This window comes from Ammospiza nelsoni, chromosome 1, assembly GCF_027579445.1.
Source record: "Ammospiza nelsoni isolate bAmmNel1 chromosome 1, bAmmNel1.pri, whole genome shotgun sequence".
NCBI classification, from domain to species: Eukaryota; Metazoa; Chordata; class Aves; order Passeriformes; family Passerellidae; genus Ammospiza; species Ammospiza nelsoni.
The window spans coordinates 18713237-18728447 of record NC_080633.1 but is presented as its reverse complement, the minus strand read 5'-3'; the positions used below and the strand labels follow the sequence as shown (position 1 = coordinate 18728447).

General features: G+C 34.9%; 1 protein-coding gene across 1 annotated transcript in view; it reads left to right on the top strand.

Moving 5' to 3' along the window:
- Nucleotides 1-15211, top strand: part of ARMC3 (armadillo repeat containing 3) — a 61825-nt gene that overhangs the window by 14703 nt on the left and 31911 nt on the right. Inside the window, exons 4-9 of the mRNA XM_059477873.1 lie at nt 4035-4152; nt 6144-6269; nt 7332-7400; nt 7739-7914; nt 9249-9443; nt 10069-10252. Of these exons, the coding sequence (XP_059333856.1) occupies nt 4035-4152; nt 6144-6269; nt 7332-7400; nt 7739-7914; nt 9249-9443; nt 10069-10252 (868 nt within the window). The remainder of the gene's footprint in view (nt 1-4034; nt 4153-6143; nt 6270-7331; nt 7401-7738; nt 7915-9248; nt 9444-10068; nt 10253-15211) is intronic.

The following is a 15211-nucleotide window of genomic DNA, read 5'->3' as shown; positions in this document are numbered from 1 at the left end:
TGATGGAGCATGGCATAGGTTGTCCAGGGAGCTTGTGGAGTCTCCATCCTTGGGGTTACTCAAAATCAGACTGTGCACTAGCCCAGAGCTCTAGCTCACCCTGCTCTGGTCAGAGCAGCTGGACCAGATCATCTTTGGAGGTGCCTTCTAATACCAACTATTTGTGATTCAGTGAATATCTTGGGGTTTATTGTTAGGAGATCAGACACTCACAGAACTGAAATAATTAGCATATCTAGGTATCTACTAAAATCTGGTTTTCTAGGTAAAGGGACTAAGAGTAGTGAAGATATCTGTAGTGCTTCTGAAGATTCTATGAGAGGTGAAAGGTTAAAACTGACCTTAAATCAAATATAAGGGATTAAAAAAAAGAAAAACCAGCATGATTAAACAATAGAATAATTAGCAGATAAATGCATCCTTCAAAGTGTGGGATTTTCATCCAAATGAGAAAACAAAAAAATGCTTCCACTCCCAAATGAGAAATAAAAGCACTGTCACCCTGCATCAAAATATTTTGGGAGAGATGCAAAAACTGCAGTAAAGCTTTTTCAAATTGACTAGATGCAAGAAACTTCTTAGGGGAAACACTATTAGGTGATTGCAGTCATGAAAGAAAAGCAAAATTACTTATTTTTCTGTCAAAAGAGAAAGCAATGTGGTAATCCCTAAAATAAATGTGATAAAATTGCCCACGTTGGAATAAATAGTGTTTGCCCGGGTCTTGTGCTAAATGAAAAATAGCTAACATCAGAAAATGTGGTACTGGAAGAATGGATGGTAGAAAATTGTGCTTTTGAAAGGAAATATAGCAATAATTACATGAAGTTTATCTTCTGTGCTGTGTTAATTGGTAGAAATAGTTCTTGAAAAAAACAAAACCAAACCCATGGATAAATATGATAGTAATGGGGAAGAATCATTAGTGCTTGTGTAGAGGAGAGTTTGAGCTATGAAATCTACTTGAATTCTTTCAAGTAGAGGGGTATTTTTGGGATAATGGTATTCTAATTGGTACAGTTGCTTAGCTTTTCCAAAAGTTTTCAGACCAGGCTTTTCACTCTCATAAAGATGAGCAGGTAAAAAGCAATTACTCTTGTAGCAATAATGTCTGGTTATAAAATACGAAGTGAAGGTGAGAAAACAAGTTATTGTTCAGATGTCGTAATGGGGAGAAATTGCCAGTCATGGAATTTTTGTTCTGCAGCTGTCTTCCAGTGTACCAGAATTAATGTGGATATTTTCATGAAAATGGCATCTAGTTCCTAAGTAGGAGAAAGTGAATAAGTACAAAATTTCAAGTTCCAGAAATAAAAGACAAAACATCATATTACTAGGAAATTCCCTGTACATGCACATGAATGCCATTAACAGTTCTGGTGTTCCCATCCCAAAAAGGTAGAGCTGAACTATAAGAAGACAACAGAATGAACAAAGAATGAACTAAGAAAGACCATAAGAACAGACAGGGTGATCTCTGTTTTAGGAGAGATCAAAGGGAGTCAGTTTCTTCATTCTCAGAAGGAATCACTGTGAAGAGGAATATCATAGAAACCTCTGAAATGATAAATATACAGCGAAAGCAAATGAGTGTAATTTATTTAACTTTTTCTTATAGTGAATGAACTGTGGAGGATAAATAAAATTATCAGGTGGTATTTTTAAAACAAAGAAGAGGCACAGTTATTTTATGAATATTTAACTGTGATACTTGTGTCTCAGAATATTAAGAGTGTTAAAATACAGATGGTTTCAAAAATTACGTAGCAAATTTTTCCTGGACTTTTTGAACACAGATAAAATCACTAGATTCTCCAGTTCTCTGGGTTGCAGAGCTGGTATCTGAGAGGGAATATAAGTAAAATTTAATCGTCTGCTTGCCCACACCTATTACTTGGCCCTTGTCAGAAACAGGATGTGGGACTAGGTGGATCTTTGGTCTGACTGGAGACATATTTTGTATTACATTTCATTTCAACTAAATTAAGTTCATGGAAGTAAAAAACACCCCAAAAATGAAAAACAAAACACCCCCCCTCCCCCCTAAAAAAATCCCTAACAGAAACAAATAAAAAACCAAAACAAGCAAACAAACAAACAAAAAAATTCCAAACCAGAACCAAACCCCAAATGCTCTTCAGTTGCTAATGGCTTTGAGGTCAAACATACACAGAAGCCAAGATCAAAGACACATTATAGCTTTCTTTTTCATTTAACTTGCTATTTTCTTAATACAAATGGAATGATAGAAATGTTGTTGCTTATAAATTAGTTAAATTTCTGTGTTTAATTCAAGGTTGTTTGTAACTTCAAATATTTTATTCTAGCACATATAATATGCTGTATGTGCCATTGCAGGAAGAATCTGCAATAATGTATGAAGATTTAGATGCAAGCCTTGGATTAAAAAAAAAGGTGGAACACTAGCTATGCTAACATAATGATAAGGAGAAGTCATAAGCAGTTCTATGATAGTTTTGATGAACAGCATTACCTCCCAGCAAATCACAGAGTGGAAAGGGACCACAGTGGGCATCTGGTCCAACCTCCCTGTTCCAGCAGGGTCATCCCAGAGCACATGGCACAGGATTGCATCCTGTGGTTCTTGGATAGCTCCAGTGAGGGAGACTCCACAGCCTCTCTGGGCAACCTGTTCCAGTGCACAGTCACCACACATTAAAGAAATTCTTCCTTAATCCCTCACTTGCTCAGGCCTCTGATTCTTAAAGATACATTTATTTCAGTGACTATTTTTACTGCGTTTTAAGCACAAAAGTGCTTTTAATAGGAAAGTTCCTATTGAATATTGCATACAGTAATAGCAAATATAATGCCTAATCAAATGGGTAGAGATTAGACTAATTTCACTCTGCTCATGTGCCAACCTGTCATTAAATCCCAGGAATTTTCATTGAGTTGGGGTTCATACAATTACTTGTAAACATGAGAAATGCTGAAAATGGAGCAATGCAGTGCTGACTTTGGTATTAGATCAATGTATAAATAGTATACATGTGCCTCTGTTGTAGCTATTAGAAGCTTTTTCAATGAAGTAAATCAAATGATTGACATTTGTAAACATGTATGTATATATATTGTAATAACATTTAAAATTAATTTGTATTGCTATCTTATAGTCTGCTATATTTTAAACACATTGTTTTTGAAAAACTGCATGACTCCAGTATCTAGTAGTTTCTGTATGTAACACAGATACTGTATAAGCCTGAAGTGTGAGGATACAAACCATGCTAAACATTTAGTTTAAATTCAAGGAAGCTTAAAACTTTTTAATAAGTAGAATTTTCAGAATTCCTTGAGTCTTCTTAGGAAACAAAACGCTTTTTTAGAGGATTCCCTTGCTGAAGTGATGTTAGTCCTAAGGAGTCTATTAAGAGGGTGAAAACTGTCCGATTTGTTGGAAGGTTTCTTTCTGCATGAGGGAGCTCAGAAATGGAAATGAAACCTTTGTATCATTTCTAGCTGGGTGAGCAGGAATTGTATCTTGGAAGTCCTTCATCTAGTACAGGATCATGGTGAGCTGGTGAACTGAGCTGACAAAGGCACAGAAAGTGTTCTTTTATTTTGTAAGCAGCAGCAAAATGATATTGCCACAGAGTAACGAAATCCTCTTCCTTGTACACCTGCTGAGTCCACGGGCTCTGTGTACAGCTGCTCAAAAAAACTTCTCATGTCTGGTTCTGAAGTCTCAGAATGCTCTTACATGTATAACAACTACATAGCTTGTTACCTTCAAAAATTTCTAGATTTGCAGGGAAGCATGAAGGTTTTCCCAAAATCCTCATATGTGATGAAATCATAGTTGGATTTATTTGGAAGTCAATTATTCTTTCTAATTTTTCAAAAATTGACTTTTCCAAGGAAACAGTGACTCATTAATATTTCTTAATCAGTGTAGATATCAAACAAGATTTTATTTTATTTTAAATGAAATGTGGGAGTCTACTGCAGCACACAGGAAGACTCAGTATAAATCAAACTTTTCTATTCCTTTTTTTTTGTTTTGTTTTTAGTTTGATCCTTTAATGATTGAAAGCAAAACACCAGCAACAGTTGTGCTAATGCTTAGTTCTCCTGAAAATGAAGTTTTGGCCAAAGCATGTGATGCTCTATATAAATTTGCATCAAAAGGTTAGTATTTTTGCCATAGGCTTTGTTTTGCGGTGCTTATATTTTGATAGTTGTTTCATTTCCTAGCATTGAAATCTTACTTTCTCCTCAAAGGCATCTGTTGAAGTTTGGGGGAGTTTTTTTGAAATGTCTATCCAACCTGTAGTTGCAGTAATAAAGAAGTCTTGTAGTTTGCATGAAGGAAACTTTCATAATTTTGTTGGAGATTTTTATGTTTACTGTTTAATAGAGCTCATTTTAATATAAGATAGATAGAGGTTTTTATAAGCAACAGATCTGCAGCTGATAAATAATTCTATTTTTATGTTGGAGTTTGAAACATCTGTACCAGTGTAGTAATTTTAAACTTCAGTTTTCAATGACAAGAACCTCTTAGCCTTTTTCAGTTATTTTGACACAAAGTTGTTGTGTTGGTGTTTCTGTACAGGTGATTCATTGGAGGCTGCTCAGCCTCCCTTATCAAGCGTATTTCTGTATGAGCTGGGAATCTAACAAGTCTCCAAGATTCCAAATCTTCCAAAGGTTCCTGTATAATCTATAGCTAAACATCATGTTCAAGGTGCTCAGGAGACAAACAGCTGTATAACAAAGGCTAAAATTTATGTAGCACATAATTTCCTAAGTTGTCTGCTACTTATTCCATGTTATTCAATGTTAGCCACTCACATTGGTATGCACTGGTGGTATTCTTGCTCTGATTAATCTGGTTTAATTTTAATTTCCATTTCATTTGTGTTTTCTTTAAAAATTATGCATTTATATGCTGATTATTAAACTGATGTAAATTACCAACACTGATGAAGTTGTGAGAATGGCTGAAGTCTTTGACAGCTGGCTAGGGGTCACTGGGTTCTGAAAGATATTTAGGTTCTGCTTAATATGGCAAGCTTGGTTGAGGGCATGAGATTGAATTCTGAATATGTGAAGAGAGAATGTGGACTGTAGGGAGACAGCCATGAACCATAAGCTCTTGCTGGCTCCTTCCCTCCTGTCCACAGCAAAATATGTCACACTGCAGAAGGACAGATGTGTTATGTCTTTTATGTTTAAAAGAATAATCCTTTAAATTATTAATGTAGATATTCCCGTAATCTTCCAGAAGAGTAGACTCTAACTTTGTGGTGTGGCACAAGAGAAGGGGTTGTTTTCAGTTAATTAATTGCACTTAATCTATTTTTTGGAGTGTTGCTGGTAAATAAAGTCCCATAATAAATAATACCTTCTCCATTTTAAGCATGTCTTGGCCTGAGAATGAGCACAGATCTCCAGTTTCCTCTCACATTTCTCACTTGTAGCCAGGAAGGGCAGGCACGGTTCATTAGAAAATGTTGTGGGAACTGAGAATAGGAGTAGAATTGCGATTTTGTTTCTTGGGGCTTGTGTGTGTTTTGTGTGAGCAGGAACAGAAAGCTGTCATCACACTAAACTACTCTGTTCTTTGCATGTCCAGCACCTATTCAGCTACAAAACACTTCATTCTCAGGTGCTAGAAATCTCAGGTAGGAATTAATGATGCAAATCCTGGTAGTTGCTTCCCTTGAGGAATAGTAAAGATTCACAGAATCAGTGAACTGTTATGTTGGGAAAAATGCAATTGGGAGGCAAGAGAGGAGGAAAATAAAATGCATATTCACCTGAATTTTATCAGGTGTAGAGTATTCACCTGATACTATTCACCTATACTTTGCTAAGTAGGAAGCTTTCCTTTGTACTTCCACTTCCATTTTTCTCCAACAACTGAGTGGAGTGTCCAATAGACAGAAGCATCCTTTGCTTGAAAAATGTGAATTAATCTGAGATACTATTAATCCTTAAACTATCTGACACATATTTATTAGGGGTGTAAATCAGATGATCTTCAAAGGAGCTGTCAGGCCTCTGTTCTTTGGTTCTGCTGTTCAATAAAAGATTGGTAGTGGTTTTACCTAGATTCATTAGAGCTGTGAGGTTGCTGGCCTTTTTCTTGGGCTTTTAACCCAGTTCCTTTTCAGGTGATGAAAACAAGGTGACACTTCTTGGTCTTGGAGCATTGGAACATCTGTATAAGCTCCTCTCACACGAAGATCCACTTGTACGCAGAAATGCCGTCATGGTAGTTGGCATCATGGCTTCTAATAGTAAGAGTCTCGAGGTTTTACTATTTTTCAGTGTGTGGTCATCAAAACAAGAGGTTGATCATGTGAAAAAATCCTATATTGATGCCCAGACTAAAGTGATGTAAGGTTGAGTTTCAGTGGCTGTTATTTTATAGTGCTTTATAGACCTGTATCTGATTAATGTAATTAAACAGGTCTTAATTTGGTGAATGTCTTACCCAGTTGTCTTCCACGAGGATATCCCAACCACACTCTCAGTCTTTTCATCAGCTGCTTGTCATGCTGCACTGGACCTTGCCCTCTTAGATTACTTTTAATTCAGCATTAGCATATTGTCAGTGGTGCTGCACAAACATGGATTTGAATGAACAAATATCTCCCATTTATATTCACATCTTAATTGTTTTTTTATTTAGAAGTAAATTAAACTCATACCTTTTTTTTTCCTCACATTTCAACATGTTGAATATGTTGATAATAACAACACAGCCCTGTAGGATCACATGAAGTCTGTCCCAAAAAATATTACTCAATTTTTCTATCCAAGGGTTGAGGTTTTGCTACTTTGCCATTGACAACATTAGAAATGCAATCTGAAAGACTTTACTGTGATTTTAGTAAGACCTGTGTAATTCATGTTTTCCATTTGCTGTGTGGGCTGGCATCAGCACAAAATTGCAAAGTGATGGCTTGAAAACTAAACAACAGAAGGATTGCTTTTAATTTGATAATTTTAACCACAAATAATTTTAACTATCAGGGTATGACTTCTTTGGCAGCTAAAATCATGCAATATTTAATCAGTACTTGCTAGATGGAAGTATTTTGAATAGAGTTTCAATGAAATATAGAGGAACTTCATGTGTATCAAATGTCATAGAATGTCATCTGCAACTTGAAAGTCTCTGCTTTTTTTTCTGGGCCCATTATGATCTTGGTCTAACTTGTGTGTCTTTCCCAGTCAGGTCTTTTTGTCACTCAGGGAATAACCATAAGTACATTTTGCTTGGAGAAGATTCTGTTTCCTTACTCAGCTAAGACTGCCAAACAAATGACTTGATATTTGTATTTTCTTCATCGTAGATGATGTGAGGAAGTTACTGAGGGAACTGGACGTCACTAATTCACTTATATCACAGCTGGCTCCAGAAGGTACCTTATAGTATTCATTCCTTGTACAAAAGTACAGTCAGAAATAATTTATGATTGCCATTTTATCAGACAATTAAATAAAATCTATCTTGTAAAATTATATTTCTTAGTACATGTTTAATAGGTAAGTGCTTTTATAGGAGTAGCTCTGTAGCTCACTGAGTAGTGTTTTGTGTTGTACAGATGGAACAAGTATGGACATATTGGGTATGGTTAACAACTATTGTTTATTGATTTCAAATAATGCTTTAAATGAAAATTAATTCTCTATTGGATTAGTGAAAATATTCTGTGCTGAATAAAACTTAATCAAAATGTTTATTTTTTTTTCCCCACAGAAGATGTAGTTATCCATGAGTTTGCTACTCTTTGTCTAGCATATATGGCTGTTGAATATACTACTAAAGTAAAAATATTTGAGCAAGGTGGGTTAGAACCACTTATCAGACTGTTAGGTAGCCCTGATCCTGATGTTACGAAGAATTCACTTGAGTGTATCTACCTTTTGGTACAGGTAAAGTTTGCTCTTGTTTGTTGTGTTAAACTTCAGAGGCAGATAAGCATTTGCACCCCTACCCCTGACATTCTCTATGGGGTTTAGTAATTTTAAAATATTTGCTCCCTTTACTCCACAGTGTTTGTGAATGTTTTTGAAATATTGAGTCCTTGCACCTGAGTCTCTAAATGTTAAATTGGTTATGAATAGAGCTGTTTTTAATTCTGTTAAACTTAATGCAGTTGTCTGTGCTGTACTGCAGTAAAAGTAAAATCAGTAGGAGGTTCCGATTTTTAAAACTAAATAACAATTTGCCTTCTGTCTTAGTTGAAAAATGTTAATCTTAGTAATGAGAGTTGTAATCTGTCTATCCAAAAGGCTGGAATCACCCTGTAAATTAAAGAACTACCAATTGCATTGTTTCTTGTTTTGACCAGCAAGTCCATAGCACAATTTGGAACATCTTTTAATGATAGGTGAATGCTGTCAACAGCTACTTTCCATACTGGGAGGAATAGATTCGTTATTGGCTACTTCCACTAATGTCATCCATATGCTGCTTAGCAAAAGAATGGTGCATTTGTGTGGCAGTTCTTTCCCATGGCTTAAGCGAATCAATTCAGTAATGAATTCAGTTTATAACTCTATCTCTTTTGGGGCATCAGAGCATGTCTATTCAGAATCACATTTTACTCTTTCTCCTTTTTTACTATCTCGCTGTCTTTGTTGCAGGGTATATCTGGATAACTGCACCTGGTGCTTGCTTATATTGATAAGGATAATTGCATGCTGCACATGTGCAATAAGCTATTTAAAAGCAAATTGTAATTTATTTATTTATTTTCTTTTTTAATATAATCAACTACTGTCTTTTTATTAAGCTGCACATTCACTGTTTAAAGTTGAAATTTTAAATTGTCATTTTATAATTACTAAAACAAAAGAAGATATAACCAGGCAACCACAGCAGAGTGCAAAATACTGTTTTCCTCCCACTGAGGTAAATAAAAATGGTGAAACTAAATTTAAAAACTTTCTCAAAGAAACATTTATGTTGAGGCAAACATGGTAAAATAAAGAGTGAATAGGGTTTTTTACACAGGACTAGATTTTGTGGTGAGTATGTCAGTCATGCAGAAAACCTCTAGAATTTCAGGTTTCTGGGGCTTGATTATATTCAGTTTGATTCTTAACTTAAAAGAAAGAAGTCTGCAGAACTGGAAGCTCTGCAGTATTGACTCATTGTTTAATATCTGAATTCAGATTTTTGGTGTTCTTTCTGCAAAGTGAGAAATTGATGTATTGTTATATTCTCTATCACTAACATTCTTTGTTGGACTATTTTACTGCAGGATTTTCAAAACCGTGCTGCAGTTCGGGAACTGAATGTAATTCCACCCTTGCTGGGACTACTGGAATCTGAATATCCAGTCATTCAGTCCTTGGCCCTTCAAACCTTAGAAGTAATTAGCAAAGACAGAGAAACCAGGATATTACTGGAAGAATATAAGGGATTAGATTGCCTTCTGAATATACTGGAAAACAATGTATGGTTTACTTGCCTTAAGATTTTTTTTTGTTCTTGGTGCTGATGCTTGTATTACTACTGAGAAATAATACTTACTTTATGGAAGAGAGATATAAGAATAAAGATTTACTTAGTTGTAGGGAACTTTGATAGAAATAGGATAATTTAGGATATCTAAGAAAAGAAGCAAAGACATTTCCCAAAATGTTTATTATTCAGTTTTTGAATTAAGTTTACTTTATAAAATGGCTTTAGACACAATTTACTAGCATTGTTTCTGTTATTATGAGAATCAGAGGACTACCTGGGTTCAGATGTCACAGTGGGAAATATAATGCACAGAGATACTAGTGAAGTTTTTTAAGATCACAGGCACATTCGGAGTACCTGTCTAGCCCACTTTGATGTAAATTAAAAACTTCTGGGAGTTTTACTATTTTTAATAAATTGTATTGAATCCTAGAGTCATCATCAAATAAATTATATGAAAATATGTATTTTTAAATGTGTACTTTGCTGTATGAATAAACTGTCCAAAAGAAAGTTGCAACAATTATCTTACAAACTTAAAAGCCTAAGATATTTTAGTCCTGATTTCAAGGTTGTTTGGGTTTTTTGCTTTAATTTTTTTTTTTTTTAATTAGGAACTCAACGATCTACATGTCGAAACTCTTGCTGTGTTGGGAAATTGCCTCGAGGATGTGCATACTCTGCAACAGATTCAGCTGACAGGAGGCATTCAAAAACTACTTTCATTTTTAAAAGTCTCTACTGTTCCTGATATTCAGAAGAATGCAGCAAAGGCAATTACCAATGCAGCTTATGACTGTATGTGACTTTTCAACAATCCATAGACATGAAATTGTTTATGAAGTAAATTTTTATCGAGAATGAGGTCATCTTCTCTGGTTGAGGGTAGTACTTGTGTTGAAGAAAGCACTGGCAAGAATTAATTACAGTGATGAATCTTGCCAATCAGAGCAGCAATTGAATGCTAGGAGGTTTTATATCTATATATATTTTAAAATGTTATGGTTTTGCCTCATTTTATTTTCAATTTATTTTTATTATTTTATTTTATAATGGTCTTGTAAAATTATGTCCTCAAAGGAAAATGGACCTCTGAAAATATGATCCCTGTCTTTTATTTAGTGATGCCAGCTGATTGCCATCTTAAGCCACCTTTGCTGGCACTATTTCTGCCTCTATCTGTTAAGACTTCATTGCAAGCTGACTTCCTTTTGCATTCAACTGCTCTTCTAAATGTCAGGCAATTTCAAATACAAATTCCTTTAACAGAGGCATGAAAGGAAACCTTTCAAATGGCTTGCAGATTATTATTCCCAGGGGAGTTAAATAGTTTCATTGTAATCTTTTTATAATTATTCATCCTATAGTTCTTTTTCGTATACTTTTCTTTAATTCACTGAGGAATTCTGAATTAGGCAGAACATGCTCATTATTTATGCCCACAAGGATGCTCTTTTAATCAAACTACATTTGAAATTCCTTCCATACATTGGCTACTGAGTTGCAACGTGCCAAGTAGTGTTGTATAACAAAATGCAATGTAACTAATAACATACTTCTGACTATAGATTTTACTTCTGTCAAGGGACTTTTATGACAGTAGAATTTAAATATTTCATTCATAATTCTGGCACCTTGTGGTTGAATCATGGCTTTATGTGTATTTTAAAAATAGGTCATTTACTTTAATACATGGATAAAATAATCTCTCCTTTCTGCCATATTTCAGACCTCCTTTCATCTCTCCCCATGCTATCTTTCTGATTCTTTTCTCACCTTGCTTAGTTTGATATCCTGAATATTTGTAATTATTTGGATTGAAAATGATACACAGAAAGAATGTCCGAGCATTCTGTAGATTTTTCTTTGCTTTTATCATTATCTGTTAGAAGCTTGTCAAGTCACTGAAAATTGTTTTCATTAATGTTCAGTTATCAAAGGCAGAAAGGGACCTTCTTATGTCAGTATTTTCTTTGTGTATTTTCTGTGTTGTTATTTTATTACGCTACTTAGGACTGTCAGTATCATTTTTATAGTCCTGTGACAGGCTTGTAAGTTGTATGCTAAGCAGATTTATACTTGCTCCCACTGCTTTCTACTGCGTCTTCCTCCTTTATCATATTTATTTTCAAATAACCATAGCCTTCTTTTCCTCTTTCACACTTTTTTTTCAGTTTTTGTGGCCTAATATTTTAGCAGCTGTTAGTAGAAGCATGTCTGAGCACATTTTTAAAGCACGGTTGCAAGAACCACAGATAATATATTACAGTACTGCCTGTGATCTTATATCATGGGATGTTACCGTCAGTGAAGATGCATCTTCTTGTCATGCTTCTTTACAAATGGAGTCAATGAGGTTTCATTATAAAGGTTTGCTCTCTTCTTCAGCCTATGACAGTTAGTATGGATGCAGCAAGCTAGGAAAATACATCAAAAGGAGATTTAAAATATTTGCTTTCAAGCTGTGGAATTTTGGTGACACCCAGTTAGACAACAGGAAACTTCTTGTCCTGGTGCAGTGGAAAACACAGTCCAGTAAAATTGCTGCTCAATGTAGTCCCCAAAAGCACTGAAAATTTTTCAGCTACCCAGAGATACTGGTCTAAAGTCAGCCTTGCAGTGAAAAGAAAAGGCCATTATAAGAAACAGCCCAAGTGCAAAAAGAAAACAGAAATATTTTCAGTTCTTTGATTGGATTGTGGTTGTAAGCATACTAAACAGCCTATCCAAAATGCAACACTAGCATATACTATACTAGTACTTGCCTTGATTTGAATCCAGTATAAGACAACACAGCTCTTAGTTCTCTAGTGACTTTTTCATTAAATTTGCAATAGCTATACCCACATTCTTCAGGCTTGATAATCATGATTGCAATTTACCAACATTTCCTGTATACTTGGGTAAAAAAATACTGCTTTTCATTGGAATGAAAAACCTACTTTTGCCATGACAGAACATGTATCTAGCTGTTTTTTTTTTTTAATCCTGGCAGCTGAGTATACAGCAGTATCTGGTTTTGAAATTATTATTGTTGACAGATGGAATTTGGTTTTGGATTGGGTTTTTTTTTCCTGATAGATGTGATCATAGCAAGCATTTTTGTTTTATGTCCCTTTCAACCCTTTGGAAAGGGACTCTTGTAACTTGGTGTTGTTGTTATAAGAAATATATATATATCCCTTAAGAGTTATTCTCAGTATCAGAATAAATTACACAGTATAAACATGATATTCAGCTTTAAATAGCATCTTTAGGATGCTTCTCTGTTTAAGTACATTAAAATGGATCATATTTCTATACATAATCATTATGCCCTTGTCTCTGAATTTTTTTTTTTGTTCTCTAACATAATTTTGAATTTATTATATTAATTTATTGATAATTTTGTTTTGTTTGCTCAGAATTACACTGGTGAATTGTACTGTAATTCTTGCCTTGCCCACCAAATAATGCAGTCAATTCAGAATGCTAAATTATAATCTAATGCTATAAATTATTGAATGTCTGTGAGTGGATTATCTGGGCTGTTGATTAAGGAGAGCCTGATTTTCCCCTGACAATGCCAGACACACCAGCCACAACAAAATGCTGTGGAGTGTATATGGGGAAAGTGGTGATCACTCTGTGCTAAGCCAAACTTCTGGTTTGAAGCTCTCCACATTCTTTCTGTGTATCTCAGTGCATCTCATGCTCAAAGGGAAGCACACTAAACATGCTCTGTGTCCTGAATAACAAAGGCAATTCATAATACAGATCTTTGTTTATCTCAGTTAGCTCAAGATCAGTGGGAGGTCATGATACTATTTAGCATTAACTTTTTCCATTTGAAAATTGTATAAATAATTACATAAGGTGATGACAGTGACCTGAAAAGTAATCAGTAGAATTCAGATCATGATTTCGGGGTAAGAGGGAGAAATAGGAAAATATATTGAAAAATAAAGGTTGTCTCACCATCAGGTCAGTGCATTAAAATCTGGACTGAATGGTAGATACTACAAACTCTTTTGGAGTTGTGTATGCTTTATTTTCCTTCATGTTAAATCAATGTATTCAAATAATTTAGGGGTCAAGAAATTAATCACTGTAAAATTGGTGTTGGCACTGACGTCCGAAGTACTTCAGTATAAACTATGCTTTTCAGTTGTGCAATCTTTCTAGTCTGTAGTAAAGGACACAAAGGAAACAACTCATGCACACAGAGAGAGGATCAGCAGAAAATGTTCAATCCTTAGGTAGAATTGGCACTTGGATATTGAAATATTAATAATTTTCATTGATCTAACTACCTAAATATACATCCATACTCTATATTGTAAGTTCAATTTCAAGATGACTTTGTTATTATAAAATTCTTTTTCTGTTTAAAGTATTTTAATTACTGTTTTCAGTCATTCAAATTATTTATTCATATTATTATTTCGTATAGGCATAAATTGTCTTTAAAATAAATGCTTACCCATCATCATAGGTGCTTTTAAAAGCAAGAATAATTTAAAAGAAAATCTGTAAACAAATAAGTAACTTGCTGTAGAATAAACAAATTACTGAGGCATGAAGAACCTCTGGAGATCATTATTAGGGATTATGGACTACCTTGGCAAGCAGCAGGCCAGCAACACACTTGACAACTTGTCAAAACAGTCTCTCATCCCAATGAGGCCTTCTCTTGAGAGCTGGCTGATATGCATCAAGCTTGTGGCCAAAGTTCTGCTGATACTTAAAATCCTCCCTGTTTTATTTGTTGCATCTTTGTTTTGAGATTTCATTTGTGTATCTGAGGGTTCTAAAAGAGTTTAAAACTGAGCTGAAGAGGAGAAATCGGCTGCACCTGTCTCATCTCCATGCTTTGAGTAATTTCTGCTCTATTACATTTTTGATCAAACTTGCTTTGCTTTTCATTGACTTTGTGGACTTGTATTTGTTTACTTTTATTCACTACAGATTCAGATCTATCTAAAATAATACTTAAAATATTTTTTCCCCTTTAATTTTTTTTTGGGGGGGGACAGCAATCCAAACAAGGGAGTGATCCCTCAGAATGGTAGAATGCAGTGGTAAAATTTCTAAATATTTTGAAGTCCCACTGAATTTTCAGTCCCTGAAATTCTTTAATACTTTCCAAATTCTACTATGTCGATATAACTTTCAGCATGTAATTAGTCCAGTTTAAATTATGCATATGGTTAAATGTCTATTCTCTCTCCTTGTAGAGTTTCCGTGCTCTCCAGTGCCTTTCTGCATGAGAAAGTTTCTTTCAGGGATCTTTCTAGCAAATACCTGCATTTCTGGTCTCATCAGTTTTGAGATGAGGGAGTTTATCAGTTTGTTGGTATCTACATACAGATGTCTGTAGGTACTTCATGGGTGCTGTGTGTTGTTACTTGTGCAGAGGGAGGAACATCTCTGTCCTTCTACAGCTGCTGCTGGTCAGTGCAGTGTAGGTCAGCAGTGCTAAACTGTAAAATTCAAATTCTCTGCAAAGTGGGCAGAAAATTTTCTTTGTACTACTCCTTGCCTATTTTTGGCTATTTTAATACATTGAGTGATATTTCACCAAGTTCAATTGTACATTTACTGGTATGTTCTTCAGTTTTATACACTTGGACTTTGTTAGCATAAACTGAAGTTCTGCACAATCCTGAATAAGTATGATCTGTTGTGTTGGAAAAGCTGTTTCCATCAAGCCTGTATACACTCTGTGGTTTTAAAGTCTTGCAGAGAACAAACTTTGCATTCTGTTGGGCTATGTAT